Source organism: Tamandua tetradactyla, chromosome 1 (genome assembly GCF_023851605.1).
Source record: "Tamandua tetradactyla isolate mTamTet1 chromosome 1, mTamTet1.pri, whole genome shotgun sequence".
Taxonomy (NCBI): domain Eukaryota; kingdom Metazoa; phylum Chordata; class Mammalia; order Pilosa; family Myrmecophagidae; genus Tamandua; species Tamandua tetradactyla.
In genome coordinates, this window is record NC_135327.1 from 222,746,034 (window position 1) to 222,770,265 (window position 24,232).

General features: G+C 36.9%; 2 protein-coding genes across 6 annotated transcripts in view; one reads left to right on the forward strand and one right to left on the reverse strand.

Moving 5' to 3' along the window:
* ANKRD26 (ankyrin repeat domain containing 26) overlaps positions 1–24,232 on the reverse strand; it is a 1,272,391-nt gene that overhangs the window by 357,526 nt on the left and 890,633 nt on the right. The gene's annotated exons all lie outside the window — the stretch shown is intronic.
* Positions 1–24,232, forward strand: part of MPP7 (MAGUK p55 scaffold protein 7) — a 240,271-nt gene that overhangs the window by 175,621 nt on the left and 40,418 nt on the right. For all 5 annotated transcript variants that reach the window (XM_077152940.1, XM_077152969.1, XM_077152947.1 and 2 more), the window contains one exon: positions 20,021–20,191. In XM_077152940.1, the coding sequence (XP_077009055.1) occupies positions 20,021–20,191 (171 nt within the window). The remainder of the gene's footprint in view (positions 1–20,020; positions 20,192–24,232) is intronic.

Here is a 24,232-nt window from a genome sequence, read left to right on the forward strand (position 1 = left end):
AGAAAATAGGCTTCTCAAAGAAAGTAATTTGGCCCTTAAAATTTAACATTGCTAAAAACTAAAACAGAATCTCTTAGATCTTAAACATTCCTAAATGTTAGAAGCTTGATAAACAAGCCATTTTCCCCTAATTGCTTGTCCAATGAGGAAATTTTGTAACAGAAATTTGTTTCCCTCCTTCCTGCCCACTGTCAGGTAACAATACATTCTCACATAATGGGTTTGCATTAGGAATACAGACCAAAGAGCTAGAAGTATGATAGACTTTTTTGATACAACCTACTTTTAGATTATTACATAAAAGACGCAGCTTTAGTGTTCTGGAAATAAGTAAAGGCATATCTTATGTCTCAAGTAGCATAGAGGAATAGTTTTTCATGGCAGAAACTTGGAAGCTTGAATTTCTTTGTGTCAATATAATTTCAAGTACTGTGAATTTCTGCCTAAAGTTTATTTTTATAGTTCAGTTGCATATATAAAGCAACATGATTTCATCTAACCTTTAAGAAAAAAAAATTTCTTTGATTATTTGAAGTATTTGTTCCTTTTCCATTTAAATCTACATGTATATGAGTTAAGTATTGTCCCTCTAATAGCATAAAGATCAATATAAAGTTTAATTTCAGTAGGATATACTTTATATTTAAATCCAGTATATATGGTCTTCAGAAATGTAGGAAAAATTATTCTTCATGTAGTATATTCTGCGAAATATTCAAGTACAATTTTTACTTACTGTGCTTAGTTTCCTTTTTAGTTATCAAAATATAAATATGTGAGTATTTCGAAGCACTGATGATCAAAGAATATTAACTTCAAACTGTTTTTTTTACTAAATTCTTACAGAATGTACATTTCACTGACTTTTTTAAAGATTAGAATGTGAAAAAAAATATTTTAAATTTGTTTTAACCAATTACAACTGTCATCATATGGGTGAAAAAAGAAAACATTTAATGGCAGCCAGAGGGAATCCATTCAGACAAGACATAACCCAGGGTAGTCAAAGGCAAGCATATTGAAGATTGAAGACCACCGTCTGCCAACAAATGAACTTAAACATTGAGTAGAAGAATGAATTCCCTGTATGTGATACTAATATTTTGAAAGGCCAAAAATGTAAGGATATGATAGAACTCCACGGTTTGTGGTCAGAAGGCTTTTCAAGTTGAGTCAGCAACAACTCTTGCCATTTTGATCTTGAATGCTCTCCGCTTAGTATGCACACATGTAAAGCTAATCTAGGAACAAATAGATTGCTTACCTTGAAATTTGTGTGTCTAAAACTTTGTCACATATTTTCTTAATGTTGGTGGGGTTTTCCCAGGCATACTGATACTCTCTGGTAGATGCCAAGTACAGGAGTGTGTGTGTAAAGAAGTACAGATGAATGGAATTGTAAGCTTCATGACTGATTACTTATGTTGCCAGATGGTTGAGGAGAAGGACTTTCTAAGTATTACTGCCCACCTTTCATCCCAGTCATCTGTGTTCTCCTTATGCATATGACGGTGTTGCTCCTGAAACCACTATCAGAATATATGTAGGCTTATCCAGAAGCTCTGAAGGGTTTCTCTGAGCCATTGGCTCTTGTGTTTTGTCCTGGGGACCCAATGCCAAGCAGGTGAGAAATAGTTGCTTTACACTTAGAAGTTTGGTCTATGGTCATGGATTATTGCAGTTTTTTGAGGGGGGTAGCTAAGGGAGTGGTTGAGGTGGGGATTGCAGGGGGGTATTGGAAAGAGATTTCTAGTGTAGGAATTTAACGTTACCCACATGCATAATATTATACCATTACAGACACTGTTTCTCCATTTGCCTAGTGTATCAGATGTGTCCCACTCAGAGTAAACATCCAGCGGAATGGAAATGTGTGCAGAGCTCGTCAAATGCTTTTCGGGGGAGACTTTCCATCCGTTCTCTGGAAACATCAATTTTGTCTCTTGATGACCTTCCCGGCTTCTACTCTGTGATTTTTATAATTTTCCTATTCTCTTCAGTGCTTAAAGATAGTAGATGGTGGACTTCTAATAAGGCCGGGGAAAGGAGATCCTTCCTGGCTCTCCTGCTCTGGAAAAACAACAGAGGTGTTGGAGCTGCCCTGGGGGGGGGGGAGGGGCGGGGTAAGGATGGGAGCGGAACACATGAAAGAAGCTTATTATTTCCCATGTCCCCTCCCCTGCTGTGTTCTTTAACCAGATTCTTGTGCGACCTAAAAGCTACCATTGTGATAGTATCACCTGTGGTCAAGAACTCAGACTTTATAGTCAGGATCCAAATCTTGGCTTTCCACTTTTTTCTCTATGTATACCCTATCTGTGAAGGGGTAAAATAACGAGACTGGCCTCATAGAGTTGTTGGAGAATTAAGTTTATGCATACCATGTGCATAGAGCAGTGGCTTACATATATTTTTCTTCCTTGTTCAGATTTCCTAGGTCTAAGGACATCTCTTTTCCTTCTGTATGTCCTTTAAGCATGATACTTGCTATTGGTGATGTACGTGTGCATGTGCTCGTGTGTGTTTTATCAGGCTGAATGTATATTCTCTTCTGGTTTAACAAGAATTGTATTGAGGGAATATTTTGTGAATTTATGCAGCATATTCATGACCTTTTGTTAGGATATGAAGCATACCTATACCATATGCAATGTAAATTACAGCTGTTTATTTTTATTGTGGATTTTTTTTGGTGTTTTAATTTTTTGTTCTTTTTGTGATGTGGGCTTTTATTATTTGATTTATATGGTACTGAGTCTATAAGCAAGGATGCAATACACAATCTATCTTATCTGTATTTAGCAATCCGCTTTGTAGTAGAGCCTCTGAGATGGCAGAATGATGGATCATAAACACACCCATATTCTTTCCTCATGCCTTGATGCCTAGTTTGGTTAATCCAAATCACATAGTTTATCCTTTGTTTTCTGACAATTTGTATTGATACACATGACATTTTGGAGCTAAGAAACGTTCATGATTTGGGTGACTCATAACTTAACGTGAACTTGAATAGTAATAGTTTGCTTCACGTTTAGCCAAATAAAGAGAACCAACAGTTTAAGGACCCATAGCATAGGTCTTTGAAAACGTAAGTGTTTTCTCCTAGGTGTTTCCTCTCCCGTTCTCTTGTTTGGAGAGAGAGCAACTGAGTGAAGAGATGTTCTAATGCCTCCTCTCTGATCTGTAAGGTCATTTGACAAAATAAGTTCTCTCTTCTTAGTTAGGTTTTGCTTCTGTTAATTTGGCATAGTTTTCTATCCTTAACTGAAAGTGAGTCTCTGAAGTCAAATTCAACTTTTAAATTGCTGTCCTATTAGTGATTTAAAAATTGTTTGGAGTTATGATTTAAAATATCTTTCCTCATATAATATAAGCAGAAGAAAAATATGGGCTCTGGATGACTCATTTGATATGTGTAATAATTTTATAATTGCCAATATATTCTAAATTACAGAATATTTAGACATTTTAAGGATAAAATTTATTTCTAAAATCCTTTCTTTTCACTGTTTTTATCATAATTTTTCTCAAATTGTTAAACAGACATAGATTAGTTTATAAACAAAACTGTTCTACAAGAGTAAAAATAATCCCCTTATTAAAGGTTTTATTTTGAAAAAATGCTGAAAATTTTTTTCTGGTTATTTTTCCCATTTGGTTATTTAATAAGCTATATGAAAACTCTTTTGTGTTTTTACTGCTTGTGTATATAAATACATATCCTTTTTAGACTAAGACTACAGTGTAGCCTAAAATGTAGTTTTTCATAAATTCTATTTGTTACTAGTAATTTGAAACATTTAAAGTACATTTGTTTTTTTCCTTTGGCTTTTCTAAGATGAGGAAACAGTTGAGTGTGGTAGGTGGAATTTTGTTTTATTTTTAATATAGTCTCTTCCTATTTTAATTGTGTTTTCTGCACATTTAATCATATCGCTTCTCTTTTTCTTTGTGCATCTCAGAGGAATTTGAAGGTATATGTATAAAAGTTTCCCTGCATAGTCCAGTAATTTTATTTAGTACACATATGGGTAGAATTAAATTGCATATAGCATGCAGTATATAAAAGATAATTCTTTTATACATTCAGAATTTCCATATTGACATTACAGCAACAAAAATCTGTGGTTGAAATTTTTTAGATAGAAATTTACTTTTTTTGCTTCATGTAGTAGAAAGAAAGTAATCCGACATACGACAGTTATGTTTTTATCTTTGTTAATAGTCTCAAGTAAAGGTAGAAGAAAGCAACATTATTGAACTGTATTGACAGACTTGTTTTAACATGAAAATATGGGAAGAATATTCTCAGCTGTTAATTTTTATACAAGCTATGCCGTTAGTTTCCAGAAGTTTACCTGTCTGAAGATTAGAGGCCTAAATACAAAGTAATCCATTATTTAAGTTTTAAAAATACCCCTATCCCAGGTTTCATTTAATCCTGAAAGTAATTAATAGCACATTGTTTACTTAAAACTATTTTCATGTGTTCTTTTTTTTATAAGAAAAAAATAGAAATATTATATTTATTCCTCCCCAGGATGACATCTCTTCATATCAATAAAGTAGATATATTTAATCTTAACCTTTCTGTCTAATCCAGTGAGCCAAAATAAGTGCTGTATTTTTATATTATCGAAGAGCCTGACTTATAAAAATAAACGTACTTTGGGGAGCAAATGCCATGATTTTCTTGACAGTTAAAGTATAAACATTTCAGACACGTCTTTGTACTTTTCTTGGAACCGTGTCTAGGACCCTCTGAAGAAGGTTTGAAAAAACTGCATGACATTTCAAAATATTCCTTTAAACTTAAATATAAAACGAAATGTTTTATGTTTAAGTGTGGCCGTCAGGGCTTTCTATGCTGTGCTTTACATAATTGTTTTAAGTAATTTCATTTTTTGCATCTGTGGCTGGGCTAACGGTTGTGCTTTATTTCTTGGCTTTTGTTCTGTATGCTTTTACACTCCATCCAGAAGATGCTGAATACGCTGGTAACTGCAGTGGAACCTATATAGGTGAGCAATTGGTTGTGGAAGAGGGTTTCTCTCTGTTGCTTTCTTCAAAAGGGTTCTCTTCTTTTGTCTTAAATTAGCATATTTGCATTAGCATGCTTGATATTCAGCGCGGGTAGCATGGACCTCAGCAGGCTCATTGGGTTGGACACAAAGGATTTCATAGCATTTTTTGGTTCATATTCTAGAAGATTTCCAGGTGCTATATTTTTGTAGCCCTTTTTATGTTTCTGGTAGAGGATGAAAAAAGTTCTGTTTGTGCCACTAATTTTACTCGATTTATGGTATCTGGCCTTTTCTAAAGTTTATCTGGTTAACTGAATTGATAAAAGCTTCTAAATAATGGTTTTTCCCCTAAATAACAATTGGATAACATTTTGTATAATTTGCTATTCTCTCTGTACCGACCGGATAACCATTGCCTGAATAACCCCAAATATCCAAATATAATTATGCTGTATGATTAACTTGCTAATCTGTATGGGAAGGACAACTTCGCAGTTTGGAGATGCCAGAGAATGTTATAGATGAAAAAAAAGATAGCTGGAAACTATTAAAAGCCTCAGAATTATCTTTGATATTTCACTCTTGTCCTTTCTCAGCCTTGCCATGTAAATGTGTTCTTTTGATATGAGAGGTGATATTGTAGAAGGATAGAGTTTTAGAGCTCAACTGCTGCAACCTTATTTTCTGATTAATATTTATGTATATGATATTAACATCTATTAGTGATTGCAGAAAAATGCCAAATTTTGTATTTCTTGTTGAATATATATTATCTCTAATACTCTGAGATTGGTGGTACTACGTCCACTTTACAAAAAGGAAACCGAGCCCAGAAAATTTAAAGAATTTACCCAAGAACCTTCAGATGGTAGTAACTGGTGCAGCCTGGATTCAAACCTAAGTCCATGTGGACAGGCTGCCTGTACTCTATCTTTTACAACATACTAATTTCTCATTTTAGAAAAAAAACCAGCAGCAACAGCAATAACAAAAATCCCCAACCACCACCAAAAAACCCATGCAGAAATATGGACAATTCCAATTTCTAGGCTAGAGAAATCCTAATTTACTAAGCCAGTTAAAGAGGGTTTAAAATTTCATTTTTTGGGTGGGCCATGGTGGCTCAGCAGGCAGGAATGCTTGCCTGCGATGCCAGAGGACCCTGGTTCGATTCCTGGTGCCTGCCTATGTAAAAAATAAAAAATTTCATTTTTTAAAAATTAAAAAAAAAAACCATGGAACTACAGTACACAAACAATGAGCCCTAAGTTAAACTATGGACTTTAACAGTGCAGTTGTAAAAATGTGCTTTCATCAATTGTAGCAAATGATCCATGCTTGTACAGGGTGCTGTACATGGGGTGGGGCATGGGAATCCTGTATTTTATGCATGATTGTTGTGTAAACCCACAACTTGTTTAATAAAAGAAATTATTCTGTAGTCATTTCAGAACAGTGGAGTGTACTAGATATGCAGTATATCAGTTAGTGCTTTGCCTTCATCTTCAGAAAATTTAATGGCTTGAAACAGCCAGCCCTGATTCTCAGGACCTGTGGTCAGCTGGGTGGTTCAGGCCTGGATTATTTTGGTGGATCTTTACAATCTCTAGTGGCTTGGCTGGGGTCCGGCTGGTCCGGACAGGGTGGGGGCTGCTCACCTGGTTGAACTTCTTTCTGCTCCACCTGGTCTGTCACCCTCTAGGAAGCCAGCCTGAATCGTGTGTACATGCTTTTGAAGCCTCTGCTTGCCTCACATCTGCTGTGTCCCATTGGCCAAAGCAAGTCTCAGGGCCAAATCAGAGTCGGTGTTGGGGAGACTGCCTGAGAGATAGAGTTGGGAATTATTAGCAGGGAGATATGAATAAATGCAGAGCCATTATTGCAGCCATGTGCCACTCAAAAACAGAAAGAGAGTATATCTACTCTCCCTGACTTCAAGGGTGTATAAACTGTCAGGTAGATGGTAAGTATATCCATATCCAATACATAACTGCGGCTAAAGCAGTGGTCATGAGGGTCAGATAATACACTAATTCAGGCGGGGTAGGGGTAGGGGGTAGTCATCTCAGCCTGAGGCTATCAGGGAATCATCGACATAAGAAGTGACATTAGAGCTGAACCTGAAGGATTAGGTGGAATTAGAGTCGATGGCAGAGGATGAAAGTAGAAACAGTAGCATGGAAAGAAATGGATGTTGCTGAGTATAAAGTATATTTAAGTTTCAGTGATATGTAGATTATAGAGCTGAATATTTAGCTTGAATTGATAATTTGAGGTCTTAAATGAATGTCAGGCTAACTAATTTAGAAATTTATTGATTTTTTTTTTTGCATGCGTTTTACACTCACATTATTCTTTTCGTAGTTTTTTTCCCTAAAGAATGAAATCTGGGCTGTAATCTTTGTGTCTCTCATTGTATTTAGGAACTTTAAAAAGGAATAGTTAGTCAATATATACAAATCAAAGAACAAAAAATGAAAGGGATGATCAGCAACATGTGTTTCTTTAGAGAATGCGAAGAAAATTAGTTCTGATAACTGCTATTGTGTCTGGCCATTTAAAGTCTTTGATAACTTTTGATGAATAACTTTACTATAAGCCAAATCACCAAGTATCAAGGAGTAACAGAGTTTACAATACAATGAAAGCTACAAAGTGCGTTCAAGCACTTTTTAGAGTTGAGGGTAGGTGTATTTCTGTGTGTCCATAGGCTTTTAAATTTGCAAGTTCTGATGATAGCATACAGCTACCCTGATGAATTTAAATATATGGGCATTATAACATCATATCTTCCTGGTCTAAGTGCTTGTCTGACCAGGGTCCAGATCCAGGCCAGAAAAGTTCTTTGGGAACAACTGAGATAAGAAAGTCAATCTAAGAAGGTACCAGAGAAGAGAAGCACACAAAATAAAAAGGCTGTGTTCTAAAACTTTGTTTTAAAAAAGGATACATAATTCAATATTGACATAGTAGAATATATAAATTCATAGTATTCCAGTAAAAACTTTTAAGGAATGGCTGTATTTAATGACTACAGATTTGAAGTTGGTTCTTTTGTAGAATAAACAAGTTTGATCATAACTCTTTAAAAATATATAATTGAAATGTCACTTCTTTATAAATGGATGGAGCAAATTGCTTGTGTTGTGTATTTCTTGCCCCCCCCCAAACCCCAGATCCTCAAGATGTGTACAGACCTCGTGTTTTTTTTAAAAAGAAGTCTCATGAGCAACATGCTATCATAAATGGTAAAAGTATATGTTTACCAGATGCCTCCATTAAAATATGCTGGAACTTAGTGCAGTACTGTGATTTTTTAGCAGTATTGTTGTAGGGGTTTTCTCTTGACTAATCATCTTTGTCTATTTTTCCCATTGGGTTCTTTATCAGTCTCCAGTTAATTTGGTTACTGCTTTCTGTGTGAGGACACTAACCACTCTCTGTTGCTCACCATTTCTTCTGGTCTCTCAGTTGCCTTTTTCCCTTTGCCTATGGCAAGTTTCACGGCATATAGATATTTTCATTTTTATGAAGCCAAATTGGTGAAGCATCTTCTGTCTTCTGAGATTTCTTTGCATTTCCCACACCAAAATTAATAGAAATAACTTAAAACTTTGGATTTTTATCAAAGTAACATATGTGTAAGGTTGAAGCATATGAAACTTGCTATTTTTTGTGGGCCAAAAAAATAGAATATCAGCAATTTCTTGTGACTCTGTTTAATAAATATTTGAAAAGTCAAATGGCATTGCAAGTCTTAAAACCCAAACCAGAGCCTCATTCCCTGCTGCCTCCCGTCCCGTGTGCTGGAAGGAGATCTCCACCTTAACCTCTGGCAGCAGTTTCTTCTGGTATTTGCAGAATATACTTGTTTCCAGTGCCATTTCTGATTTTTTTAAAAAAACATTTATTACATATCTGTTATGTACAAGCCATGTGCTGGGCTCTGAGGTTTCAACCATGATCAAAGCATACAAACATCCCTCCTTTTGCAGAGCTTCCATATTGGGGTAGAAGTGGAAACAGGATGATAAGCAAATTATTTAGCACATTAGATGGTGATAAGTGCTATGCAGAAAAATGGAGCAGGAATGGAAGGATGGGGGAGCTGGGGAAATGGGGCTTTGAATTTAAATAGGGTGGTAAAGGGCCTCCCTGAGAAGGCTGTGTTTGAGCAAAGACTGGAGGGAAGCCTTGTGGGGAGTGAGCAGTGGGGACAGGCATGTGCAAAGGCCCAGAGATGGGCTCCTGATGCCCTTGAGGATCAGGAAGGTCCTCTTGTTCCCTCTGGGTGGCCAGAGCAGAGGGAACAAGAGGCCAGAGTGGTGGGGTTTAAGGAAGGAGAGGTGATGGGATGGGCACATGCAGAGTGTACTTTGACGCATGTTCTGTGGGAGGTGGGAAGTCAGTGAAGGGTTCTGAGCAGGACGATTCCATGACCTGACTTACATTTTTAAGGATCGCTCTGGCTGATTGTCTAGAAGGAACAGAAAGGGAGCAAGGGGAGAAGCAGTAACTGGAGTAAGTTAAGCAAGAAACCATTGTGGCTTGAGCTAAGATGTTATCAGTAGAGATAGTGAGGAGATGTCATTTATTATGAGGGTAGAACTGATGGGATTTGCAGACAAATTGGAGACTCAAGGAGGAGTGGAAGGTATTTGGATTGAGCAACTGCAAAAATAGTTACCATTTACCGAGCTGACAAAGACTGTGGAGGATCAGGTTGGGCTGGGAGGAGTTCCAGTATTCAGTTTGGGACTTAACGAGTTTAGGAATCCACATAGAGATATCAGATAGGCGACTGAATGGGCAACTCTGGAGTTGCCTTATCGCTTTGGGAGTTGGTCAATTTTAGATCATATTTAAGGCAGTGAGGCTGGATGAGCTTTCCTGGGCAGTTGAGTGTATCTACTGGGGAGAAAAGAACCCAGAGTAAAGTAGGAGGAAAACTAGTGATTTTCTGGGATCCAGAAGAAAGTAAAGTTTCAGGAGGATGGAATGATCAAGTGTGACAAATGCTGCTGAGGTCACATGAGGGCAGGAATGAGCCCTGACCGCTGGCCTCACAGTGGGGAACTCATTGGTGACCTTGACTTAGTTTGATCAAAGACCTAGACTAAGAACTGAAACTCAGAGAAGAACACCTGGCTGTAAATATTCATGACTTTGGAATAAGTAATAGTTTCTTAGATGTAACACCAAATGCACAAGCAACAAAGAACACATTGAACATTTGATAAATTGGACTTCATCAAAATAAAAAAACCTTGGTGCTTCAGAAGAACTTGTGAAGTAATGCAAATGGTGATGAATACACAACTGTTATGGCATTTGAAGCACTGATTGTATGCTTTGGAGGGATTGTATGGTATCTGAAGATATCGCACTAAAAATATATAAAAATAAAGGACTCCGTGAAGAAAGTGAAAAGACAACTCCCACAGTGTGTTAAAATATTTGCAAATCATATACCTTATAAGGGCCTTGTGTCCAAAATATATAAAGAACGCTGATGACTCAACAATAGAAAGAGCCCAATTTAAAAACTGATCAAAGGATTTGAATTCAGGGCATTTCTCTAAAGAGTATATATAACTGGCCAATAAGCACACGAAGATACCTAGCATCTTTAGTCACTAGGGAAAAGCAAATCAAATCTACAGTGAGATACCACTTGACACCTGTGAGGGTGGCTATAATTTAAACAAACAAATGGAAAATAACAAGTGTTGACAGGAGTGTAGAGAAATTGGAACCCTATACTTTCCTGGTAGAGTTGTGAAATAGTTGCACCTACTTTGGAAAACAGTTTGGCAGGTCCTCAAAAAGATAAATATAGTTACCATATGGCCCAGCAACTGCACTCTGGGTATATACCCAAGCAAAACGAAAGCATATGTTCATGCAAAAACTTGTACACAAATGTTTATAACCATGTTATTCATAATAGCAAAAAAGTAGAAACAGTCTGAGTGTTCACCAGCTTACGAATGGACAGACAAAATGTGAAATATCCATACAGTAGACTATTCGCTCAGCCGTAAAGTGGGTTGACATATTGACACATGCTACCACATGGATTAATCTTGGGAACATTATGCTTCATGAATATTATATGATTCCATTTATATGAAATGTCCAGGATAGGCAGGTCCATAGAGAAAAAAAGTAGATGAGTGATTACTGGGGTAGGAATAGAGGAGAATGGAAGTGACTGCTAATGCCTAGTGGGTTTCTTTTGGGGTGATAGGTTCTAAAGTTAAGTCATGGTGATTGTTGTACAACTCTGTAAACCAAGAACCGTTGCTCAGAACCCTTTTCAAGAGTGAATTTTGTAGTATGTGAATTAACTCTTAGTAAAAAATAAAAAAATAGTCTATGAAAAAAAAATTTATGTAGGCATCACAATAGAAACTTGTATACTATCTACTAATATTACATACTTTTTACTTTTTGGTTATAATTCATTATTCAAATGGATCTTAACATAGGGAATGTTAAAATGTTGCAATTGCTTTTTACACTTAGATATGATAGTTTGTTCTAATTTTTTATCATTTCCTTCCTAATCTTCCTATCCTACTTTAAATATACTACAGTAATTATTGTATTGAGGAAAAACTTACCCTTCTGAGACTTGCTGTGTCTTCCAGATCAAACGTTTTTCTCACTAAAAAAATAATTGAAACAAACATGAGTCAACAAAATGTGTTTATAATGTTATATTTGCCTCACGGCATACAAAGGATCATGATATATTCAGGTATTCACCAAATCCCAGCAGATACCACTAATGTGCCACATGCACTGCCACCCACTTAGGATGGGTCTGTCCCCATCCTCCGCACATGGCAGGTCCAGCTGGTTCAGTAAAGCTCTGGCAAGTAGTGGAAGGAGGTCCTCGAACTTTAGTTTTCTTATGAGGGCTTTACCAAGGATTATGTAGAAGAATTTCTGAGACCTTGGCTTATTTTAGGGCCCTACCCTTGCCCCCCACTCCACCTTCACACACTATATGTCCTGCCGCCACCAAAGGGGAGTTAAAAATCTGCAGAAAGACGATCCTTGGACCAGTAATGATGGCCACTTGTAGATGCATGACAGCTTGCTGGAAACCCGAGATTATTTTAACTTTCTTTGAAGTGCATAAAAACAGGCACAAGACAGCATATATGTAATCAGCCTTGAAACTGATGACAGGTTACTCTTTTGTAAAATGCATGCTCTGGCAAAATGATATGCTGACTCTTTTGGAAGAAGTAACATTATGACACTCCAAGAATTGAAAGTCAGTTTTTATAAGAATTGCATTTTCAAACCATATTTGATTACCTGTGACAGATCAGAGAGCGCATTATGAGGCATGATTCCTACCAACGTGTACTTATCATGTTTCTTAGAGGTCACGGTATTGATCAGCAATGCAGGGTTGGCTATGATGTATTGAAAGAAAGGAAAAGGGCCCACTGACTGGGCAATATAAGTTGCATGATTTTACATGAAGTGTTATAATAAAGTGAAGGTAAATCGATAGGGTGGTATAAATATGAATTGAGGGAAAATCACATCTTTTAAAACTGAATCCCTATAAGTGAAGGGCTTCTTATATATAAAGATTGTCAAACCATTTTTTTATATTATATTTATATAAAATAGAGGTAATTCATTTTCTTCCCTAAACTCTCAAATATTTCATTGGCTTTGGTGCAGGCTGTGGAAGTTAGTATGTTTTTACTCTGTGTTTGTTCTGGATTTTAAAGGGTAATTGCTTCTTGACCGTAGACTCGTAAGCTTTAAAGATCTCTCTGTTTTTCCCACTGCAATACAAAATAATCCATATGAAGAATGATTTTTTTTAACATTGCTAATAATGTTTTTGCTCTGGTCAGTTCATATAGAAAACTTGCTAGAATCGATTGACTCACGAAGCACTGCTTATCATGCGTCTGTCTATTAACATGATTTCTTGCAAATGTTTTCTGGAAAAATCACCAATTTTTCTCCACTTCAGCCCTCACTGGAATACATGCATTCTTTTGAAACAAGATCAGTTTGGGGACTTCTGTAAGTTAAGACTGTTCTTTCTATTTAACTGACATGTTTACCATCAAGTTAGTTAAAAGCAAATCGAACTATTTGCTGTTATTTCTTTTAAATGTTTTCACTTATACATCTCTACTTATGTGTATTTTTCCCTAATCCTGTTTCGCACTTCTCCCCCTTATATGTGTAAGCAACCACAGATCTTCAACATGTTATATTGCTTATTTTATAAATCTAGTAGAAATTCCATTTGCTCCAATATTGAATCTTATTAAAGAATTTTATGTAGGTAAGTACAACTGTGTTTAAATATATTCTTCCAATATTTTTCTAAAAAATAAAATGTATTCAAAGAGAACATTTAGAGGGATTCTTTCAAAAGCAATTGCAGGGTCTTCCTTGAACAGGAAAGGCTCTCTGCCTCTGCAGAATCTCTGGCTGTCTGGTATACTACTTGGAAATATTTTCCCTGACAGAAGGAAACCAATTCTACTGGTAGAATTTTAAGTTGTATAGAATCAACTTTAAATAAATATATTAAAATCTCAAATCTGATTTTTTTCCTCTGTTCAGAATAGTATTTTTATGCTCAATTTTATGTGTACATACTGTATTTGCTCATACTTTTGAAAGGGTGAAGTCAAGAATTCATTTCTTTATTGGCTGGTTGGCAGAAAATTAAATTCTCATGTGGTTTTTCTCTTTTTTTATGATAATTGTGTGCTGTGCAAAAATAAATTGTCAATGGGTTAAGGAAAACTTTTTTCTTAACACCTAAGTAATTTTTTTCTCAGAAATTGCAAATTGAAATCTTATAGGGTTTCCATGGTTTCGTTAAGTTCTTTGACTTTCTAATTTTATTTTTATCTTGATATGAGCTGAAAGATTCAAGTGTTTTTATGGCACTTGGCCATTTCTTTACAGTTCCCTGAGAGCAACTCTGAACCTGCAACGTTCCAGGGAGAATTTTCTAATAGTTTCTTCTCCTCTTTTTGTACAGAATTAGCTTTTATCTGATTATTTACTGTAATTCATAAAGAAGTTCTTGTTTCAAAGTGATTCTTTGGTAATTGTTTCTTCTGACATACTTTTATAAGATGAATATAGATGCTGACTAGTCCAGCCTTTTCAGATCTCAGGAGTTTTTCCAGTTTTGTATTGGCATTTCTTCTCAGTTTAAACCCCTTCCCAAGATTTTTATTTGTTTGTTGCTTTAAGATTTTCTTAGTTATCCTCTGTCTTGAGATAATTTTATGGTTGCCATTCCATGGGAGCATTATTTCAATAATAATTTTATCTTAGGATCATGTCACTACACAATTTTTGTAAGTCTCTTGTGATTTCCATCATTATAATAATGTTGATGTGATATTCAGACTGTTTCTTGATATGATTTCTCAATATTCAGTATGTTTATTGTAAGGAAAATTTCAGTGTTCTCTTGTCAGGAACCTAACACTGTATAATAATTTCCAACTACTTAGTTTTTGTTAAGTGTTTTCATAGGTTTATAAAAATCTTAGAAATTCATGTACCCTAAATATTTTTCTACCTTATAATTACTGAATCAATTAACATTTGCTTGTTCAAACTAACCCAGTGGTTTAAGGTGCAAAAAATAATTTTCAGACAATGTGTTGGCAGTTCCAATTTTTAGAAAAGTAAAATCTACATTTTGACATATTAAAGTGAGAAAAAAGATGTTTAATGTTTATTTTTATCTCCTTTAAAAAATAAGCAGTTATTAATAAGCGAATATCTAAATTCATACTAAGAATCACCCTTCTCTTTCATGAACAGTGATATGAATCATAAATGATCTTGTCCTTCAGTACAAAGTACCAGCATAAAACCATGAAAGGATTACTAACCCAGTACTCCTGAGGCTATTGATTATTTAGAAAAATATAAAAAACTGCAGCCTCACTTCACAAGTTTGATTTCATGATTACATTTGAATAATTCCAGACAGAAAAAAGAATCAAGTGTAAAATCATGCAACCCATTTAAAAAAAAACAAACTTAAGAAATACAGGTGAATGTTTATCAGACCCAAATTAGGAAAGTCATAAAAACAGTGGAAGAAGTCACAAAGGAAAGAAATTCATAGTTTCAAATGCAGAAGCATCTTAAATTTCTTTATGATGGAAGTTAAAAGGAAAGTTGAAAATGTTAAAAAAAAGGCTTTGCAACAAATATGAAAAAGGGCTCAGGGCCTTAAACAAATTTATGAAGTTAAGGCCCTAATCAAAATGTGATGAAAATATATTAATTTACAGAAGAAATGCAAATTAGTAATAAACATGAAAAATTTTAGCTACACTAATGCTTAAAATAGCAAATTATGTACCATTTTTCACCTGTCAAATCACTAAAGATTTTAAGATGACGAGAAGTCCTTTTGTGAGAGAATGGAGGAATGGGTAGTTGTACAGACTGCTGGGGGAAGCCACCTTGTAATTAGCTGTTCTGAGAAACGCCTTGACAAGCACGGTCTGGCTCTCAGCCATCTGCCCTGATGACTTTATCAGTGACACAGGATAAGAAGTATGTTTGGGGACTGCTTACTGAAACAAGGAACGATTTATAAATGAAGCATCCCCTTTTATGGTGAAAAATTCACTTCAGACAAAACTGAGCAGTTAAATGATAAATATGCACATCTTAGAAAATTATTCCTGTTTGAAAACATTACGTAAAAAGTATCTTCTGTTGTCTCCTCTGCCTGGAGTCTGATTTGTAGCTGCAGTCTTGCAGTGATGTCCCTTTCCTCTTGTAATAAACCAGCCGTTCCTTTAAAAATATCAATCTGCCAGCTGCAGGTAACCTCTCTGGAAGAAGCCCATCCATAAAAAAGTTAAGCCAATTATAAATTTCAAAAATGTGCAGTACAACTAAAAATGTATTTCGTGCAAAACTGATTCCTTACTCTAAATTCCTTGATCATTCTCCTTTCCCCTTCCTTCTTTCTTTCAAAGCCGTCTCTGGCTAAGCTTTTTTTTACACTACAAATGAACTGGAATTAGCTAGGTTCCAGGTTGCTTATTCACATTTATCCAATTTATTCAAACTTTTAGGTTAAGCAAGCATTTTTTGGTCCCTCTTTCAATAAGAGAACCAAGTAAGATTTCATGGCAAGGAATACGAACCCCCTTTCCTTGATATAGAGTTTACGTTCCGGGTAAGTTTAGACTTGACCGAGGGGTCCCAATGCGCCGCTCCTCATTTTACTGCAGTTTGGAAATCGCATCTCTGTACTGCTGGAAGCTGTAGATGCAGCGTCACCTCTGACAGCCCCTGGAGGATGGAGTCCAGGAAAGGAGCTGCTTTTTATATCACCCCTGGGGAAGAATCACCTATCAGTTCCCTGGACGTCATACTTTTTGTCATGTCCTTTGTTCTTGCTGTTTCATTCGTTGATCCGAGTTGGGACATTTTTTCTTTTTTCTAACTCTGCGTGTATTGGCATATATGTGTATGTATATATGTAAATTATATTTGTTGTATGGATATAAACATGTATATATGATGCATGTATATGTATATATGGAGCAGGAAAGTAAAGGGAAGCCTCACCATGTAAATAAAAGGAAGGATGTCATTTAAATATAAATTTAGTAACAGAAAAAACATAGATCTTAGGCTCTAAAAAAAGTAAGGAGAGTTAGTACAAACTAAAGCTTTCTGTTGTGTTTCTTTAAAATGCCTTACTACTTTAATAAGCTACTGTAGACATTTCTATTGTATAGCATTTACATCAGGCTTTCATTTTAATATTTTGCCTCTATTAACATTAACTGATTAAACATTTAAAAATAAGCTTAATCTTACCTAGTTTGCTGGCCTCTGCCCTGGGAATGGGGGCTCGAAGGCACCCTTCCCGCCCTCAGGGCTCGCATTTAATCGGCGACACAATCAGAGGCTCTGGTAGAGCTACCGTGTATCCCACGTTCACCGTGTGCCGGCTGTGGGCCGACAGCTTTACGGAACGGTTAAATCCCTCACCACCCTGCGAGGTAGGTGCTGTTATATGCTAAAAGGAGCCACAGAGAAGTTTCAGATAACTTCGCAGGGTCGCACCGCAGCCGAGTGAGTGGCAAAACCTAGAGGCTAACCCAGCGCTGACTCCACTCTTTGCGCCCCTGCTGCACCAGGAGAGGCAGGGCGGCCTGGCAGGTGCTTTGCATTTGTTTTGTAAAGTGGGGACATGGGGTGGGGGGAGCATGTGAGCTCCAGGACCTGTACAGGTGCCGCTCGCTCCCCCGCCAATGGGTTTGCAGGTGCGGGGCGGGGGTGGGGACGGCCATCGGTTCTGGGTCCCCACGTGCAGTGTTGTGTCCCTTTGGGTGTGTCTGATTTTAATTTTTGATGGGGAAGTTACCAAATGTGCCGTTCTTCCTTTACTGAAATTCACGTGAACGTGTATCAGCAATAACAGGGTTTTTGTTGGTGGAGCTTTCAGTTACTTCAGTTTAGTGGACATTAATCACCGTGCAGCCACCATCCTTTAACCGACTTGGGGACCACAGCTCCTGATTGATGCCTGGGGAACCTGGCTTTAGAAATCTGTTGCCTTCTTTCTTGTCCCTGGTTTCTCTTTGTTGTTGATGCTGAAAGTGAAAATGTCAATTAATTGTCAAGGCTTAATCAGGTACATGCTAAATACGAGATTTAGCTGTGATTTACTGCTCAGACATTTTTCACTTTTGGACTTTATTGGCTTTGGACAAAGCATTCATGTCCTAAGTCCAATCCATTCCTGGGCTAACATTTTGAAGTGACTTCAGGAGAACCCTCCTTCCTTACAAGGAATAAGTGCAAAGGAATCTGTAGTTCTACCTGCTTATTCTTCACTTGCCTCCCATGGGCAGGGAGCATGGGAACCTCCAGTTAGAACACTATGACATACCAGCACAGAACAGTGAGACAAGTGAATGTGCAATTTATGGGCTAAACCAGAAACCATCTTGTACTGGGTTCTGGTCTGGGCCACCAGTCCCCTTTGGCAACAGATGGGGTGCAGCAGGTAAGGGACACCTAAATTCTGCAAGTTAGGATGAGGCTTGTCTGCAGGACTTGTAAGTCTCTGCTACTTCTGGGGTTTATTGCAAGGATTCTGACACAGAGGGATCCTTTTTTTCTCGGGGTTCACATGAATCTTTCTCAATATCCTAAAAACAAGAGGAACAAAGAATAATGTACAACTTATCTTACGACTTGTCTACAGAGTGATTTCAAAATTCACCTACCTTTTTCTCATCCTAGAACCAGGTGGCCCATTTCCCATTTTGCTTCCCTCAAATCTCATCTCTTTTGGTAAAATAACCAATGTGTTTCATTTCTTGTCCTGTTGGCTTTTTTTCCTCTTCAGCTTTTGCCTTTGTTGAGAGAGCTTTGGAGAGATGATCTTCCTTGTTTCAAATCCTTTGCAAATAACTTCTGTTAGAAAATCTGCGCATCTCCTCAAACTCAGAATGATATGTAGTGGGCCATCATCAGATGGACTTTTACCACTCCATTCTTAATATGTCGAATGATTTTATTAAACCATGAGTCCACAAGTCCAGTTATTTACCTCCATTTTAAGTACTCAATTATTAGATAGTATTGCTTTTATTTTAAATCCTATTACTTTCTTAAATCCCGCGGTAATAATTACTCTTTTCCCTTATATTATTTAAAATTCACGTAGATCAGTTATTGCATTTTTGCATTTTGTTCCAAGATACTTCTATTTAAAAAAGTGTTGTGCTTATCAAATTTGATCAGTATTCTATTTTTTAAAAGGAGATTGTATTTTTCTACATTTAAAAATGTATTTGCATTTTATTTTGTATTTTGGGGCCTATATGCCATATATATATAAATATATATATTATATTTTTTTAATAATTAGGCTGTCTCCCCCCACCCTTATCCCTTTAAAGTCTGAACTTTGAGAGAGTATAAAAATTGGCTATGGTAGAGAATTGATGGCACACCTTCCTAAATTTTTGAATGACATGCATGATAATAAACATCACTATTCTAAAAAGGAAATAAACCAGAATAATGCAGCAGCATGCAGGACAAACAGAATGAAGTGGTAGTTGACTGAGAAAAGGCACTTTGGCCTGCAGTTTTTAAGCCTGCCTGTTAAATGAAAGCCATGGACTGAATAGGACTCTTTACGCAGACATGACATTTAAGTACATTCAGAATTATTTTAGTAAGAAATCTTATGACCTATTGATAAGAACTCACAATTGAGACTATGAAACTTATATCCAGATTTCAGTAGGCTTCAAATCACGAAAGTATAGACTTTCCAGAGGGGAAAAAAAGATTTGAGACTCGGTCATTTCCTCTCTCCTCTGGAGCTCCGTGAAGCTAAGTGGCTCGCTGTCTGTCGGTGACATGGGTCTCTCAGCCTGATCCACACACATCTATGTTTTACACTCTGCTGCCCCCAATTTAGTATAAATTAGAAAATCCAATAGATGCTTCTGTATCACAGGTGTATCATTAGGTTGTGTTCAGAAGATGGTATTAAATATTCCAGTATTCATGAATGTGAGATTCTGTGATTTATATTTAAAATGTCTTATCGTAATGTGTTTAACTTTTTCTTATCAGTTGCACTCACTCCATGATAAATTATCTTTACCATCTCTGGTTTACTTATTTTGCTTTATTTTTATCCACTGATTTCTGAAAAGAGCTCTTTATGATTTAGAACCAAATAAAATTTGTATTATTATGAACTCTATACATAAATGTTGGATGATTCTTATAAAGAACTGTTTTCATAAAATTACCTGTATCTATTTTTTTTAAATAGTGCACTTTTAACACTATCATGGTAAATAAACTGCTACCAAGTTTGAGGTTTTAAAAATTTTGTTTTATGGTGGGGTTTTTTTTTGTTTTTTTTGGTTCTTACCACTAAAACTAATCTTTTATATTCACAGCTGGTTTTAGAAGAAGTTTCCGTCTTAGTAGAAAAGATAAAAAAACAAATAAGTCCATGTATGAATGCAAGAAGAGTGATCAATATGATACCGCCGATGTACCCACATATGAAGAAGTGACACCTTATCGGCGACAAACCAATGAGAAATACAGGCTTGTTGTTTTGGTTGGTAAGTGTCTGTGTTTGCCTATAATTTTGGAGGAAAAGAAGTGAAAGAGTGGGAATTTAACCTCAAAGCATAGAATACTTGACGATTTCTAGCTGACAAATCCCTTTATTGCGAACATTTTTTGGTCTCTAAAATGAAGTCTTTAGTTTTTTTGTACTCTGACCTTTGGGAGAGTTTTTAGCAGTCTTTGGAGAATGATACTGGCATTTTCGGGGGACTTCTGAAGGAGAGGAGATAGCAAACACCGCTGCAATAGATTAACCCTATCAGGATTTTGAAGCAATAGGCATGGTATGAGCTTTCTTATGGTATTTAGATTGTCAGCGAAACAGCTCCTTATAACAGAGTTCTAAGATATTGTCCTTTTTACAGCTGGAGAGCCAGTTAATGAAATGGCTTTAGATTTGTTAATAAGTATATGTGGGTATTACCACTCACCTTGAGTGTTTTGCCCTCTGTTCACCTGCTACCATCTGTCTGGTCCAAAATTCACAGACACAATCTCTGACAGTTATTCCAACCTACCTCATTACATTTCTTTAAAAAATTTGGTGACGGGTGTTTAAGCCCCAGGATCAAAAGCAGTGATTTTGGAAATATTTTAGAGTAAAGGAGCATGGCCTATTTTGTTCATTGTTCCTTTATAAACTGAAGTTGACAGTTACAGAGATCAGAAAAGGTGGAAAAGCTGAAGAATCACCCTATCTGTTGCGATGGAACCCTTGGAGACGTGACAGCACGTTTTCTTAGTTCAGACAGATGTTGGGTCGCTGGCAGGAAATGGCATTTCTCACAACTAGTGTCGATGAAAGTGATCATTAGTATTATCAGGTATTAAAATTTTTTGCATTATCTAGAAATAAAGATTCACATATATCAAAATTTCCTTTAGTAAAGATGTCCACTTCTAATCCATATACTGAATCCACCCAGTCCACGCGCGGAAGAATATTCTCCATAGGATTGTTATGTTTGCTGTAGAGTTTGCAGTACCCTAGCTTCCTGTCCTTGTGGATTTCGGGCAAATGAGAGCACAAGCATCCCCCAGAGTACAAGCATCCCCCAGAGTACAAGCGTCCCCCAGAGTACAAGCGTCCCCCAGTACACACGGCCAGGTGGTCGCAGGTAAACCCTTTTGTCCTCATTGCGAGCTCATCCCCCTCTCCTGCCCACCTCCATACTAGGCCTCCTCCCTCACCAGCTCGGAGCTCTCAGCTTCTCTTCCATCTCCCTAGCACGGAAGGTCTGTTCCTGTCCCAAGGAGAGAGACGTGTTATGGTGAAAGGGCAGAGAGAGCTTGTTCTCATTTGACCTCTTAAATCTAGATGACTTTGTCTGTAGGCAGGGAACTGCTATTACAACTGAATAAGTTTTGGTTTTCCCTAGGAGATTTCGTTGAAAGAAGAAAAAATATCAACTTTGTCTTTTCTTCCTTTCCAATCTGTGCTAACAATAAAATTCCTCCCCTCAGGGGTGGGGAAGGAAAGATAGATGACACAATTAAAGATGGTTGGTGGTTGTAGGAAAGAATGAGCCAATCCCTAGACTCTTCCGGAGAAGAGGGGCTGGGAGTTGGCCCGTTAGAGGTAACTGTGGCAGACTGTTAAATGCAGGCGTTCATCACCCCTCCCTACAGCCCTTGAGAGGGAGATGAACAAGAAGGTTGGAGCCAAAGGAAACTAAATCTGTTAATGCTTTGTTCCGGGTACAAAACTCCCAAGCAGGTCTCCATTAATGTGGGATAGAGCAGAGGGAATCCTCACTTCCCCTGAGTCCAAACCCCCTCTACTTCATGACAAGATGAAAAACAAAAAATAAGTGTCTGCAAACCTACAAAAGAAGAGTAGAGAGAAGAAACCAACTGGTGCCTGCTTATTTTGGTCAGGCTTTGGGCTCACTTGTTTTTTCTGCAACTTTGATGTGAGAAGAGGTCCTGAAAAGAACAGTGCTCACGCGGATAACCTTTCATATGGTACACAGATAGTCTGTGGTGTCTTGTAATTGTCCCAGTCCATAATAACTCCTCTGTTGGGAGAGAAATGGAGAGAACTTCACTCACTTCCTATTTCTTAACCCAGTTGTTTCATGCATGGCCTGTGTGTCTATCATGTTGACAGTACAACAGTGTCTTGAATACTGTAGCTTTTATAAGTCTCAAAATCAGGTAGTATGAATCTTTCAACTTTGTTTTTCTTTTTCAAAATTCTTTTGTAATTTCTTTGCATTTGCGCCTAAATTTAAAAAACACTTTGTTGATTTCTAAGGAAAAAAAAACCTAATGGGATTTTGATTTGAAATGTATTGAAGCACAGTATATCAGATGAAGGATAATTGATACTTTTACAACACTATTTCATCGCATCCATAATCATAGTATATTTCTCCATTCCATTTATGAGGACATCTCTGATTTTTCTTATCAGTTATTAACAATTTTCGTTATATAGATCCATATGTATTTTGTTAGATTTATTGATGTGTTCTTGTACAGTTATAAATGATGCTGCTTTAAAATTCAATTTCTAATTGTTCATTGTTTGCACAGAGAATCTATTTGATCTTATATGTGATCTTTTATCATGCAACCTTGCTAGACTCACTTATTTTGCTTGTAAGTTTTTGTAGATTCCTTGACATTTTCTCCATAGACAATTATGTATTCTCTGAATAGAGGCAATTTTACTTTTTCTTTCCAATCTGTAGGCATGTTATTCCCTATTTTTGTCTTATTTTACTTGCTAGGATCTGGAGTTTAATGGTGAATGAGAGTGGTGAGAACAGACATGTTAGCTTTGTTCTCAGTTTTAGGGAGAACGTATTCAGTCTTTCTCCACTAAGTATGATGTCAACTGTATATTTTTTGTTTTTGTTGCTTTCGTGTAGGTGCACTTTATCAGGTTAAGGAAATTCTCTTCTGTTCATATTTTACTGACAGTTTCTATCATGAATTGATGTTGAATTTTCTCGAATGTTTTTTTTTTTTGCATTTACTTAGATGATTATATAATTTTTCTTCTTCAGTCTGTTCAAATGATGAATTACACTGATTGACGTTTGAATGTTGAATATACCTTTCATTCTCAAGACGAACCCTACCATGTCATGTTGTGTAGTCCTTTTATAGGGCCGAATATAATTTCCTAAGATTTTTTTGAGGATTTTTGCATCTACGATTATAGGGATAGTAGTAGTAGTCTGTTTCTCTTATTATGGCTTCGTGAGCCTTTCGTATCAGGGTAATGCTTTCCTCACAAAATGGTTTGAGATGTGGTTCTTTATCCTTAATTTTCTGTGAGAGAGTGTGTAGAATTAGTATTCTCTCCTTTTTGGTAGAATTACCCAGTGAAACCACATCTGGACTTGAAGGAATTTTTCTTGAAAAGTTTTAACTACAAATTCCATTCCCTTAGTGTGCACACAACGCTATTCAGGTTATCTTCTTGAGTTACCTTTGGCAGTTTGTGCCTTTGTGTCCATTTCACTTACATAGCCAATTTTATAAGCATAAAATTGCTCACATTTCCCTATTGTCCTTTAACTGTCTGCAGTGATGTCCCCACTTTTATTCATGATATTAGTAGGTTGCATCTTTGCTCTGATTTTAGTTACCTCTTGTTTAAAACAATATACATGCATTGCTCCTGGTTTCTGCAGGTTGGAGTTTGGGCATGGCTTAGCTGAGTGCTCTGCCTCAGGGTCGCACAGGGCTGCAGCCAGGTCTTGGGCAGAGCTGGGGGTCTCATCTGAATGCTGGGCTGGCTGAGTACACTTCTGTCTAGCCTTGTTGTTGGCAGAATTCAGTTCCTTGAAGACTGTTGAACCAGTAGCTCCTAGCTGGCTCACTGCCCTGCCGTGTGGGGCTCTCCACCACGGTGGGTTGTTACCTCAAAGCCCATGAACTGCGAAGGTAACTCAGAGTGTCTGTTTGCAAGAAGGAAGGCACAATCCTTACACTATTAGGAAAAGGACATCCCAACCCCTTTGTCATAGGCTGTTGGGACTTGCTCAGATTTGGAGGGGGGTGGGAGGGAAATGAGATGA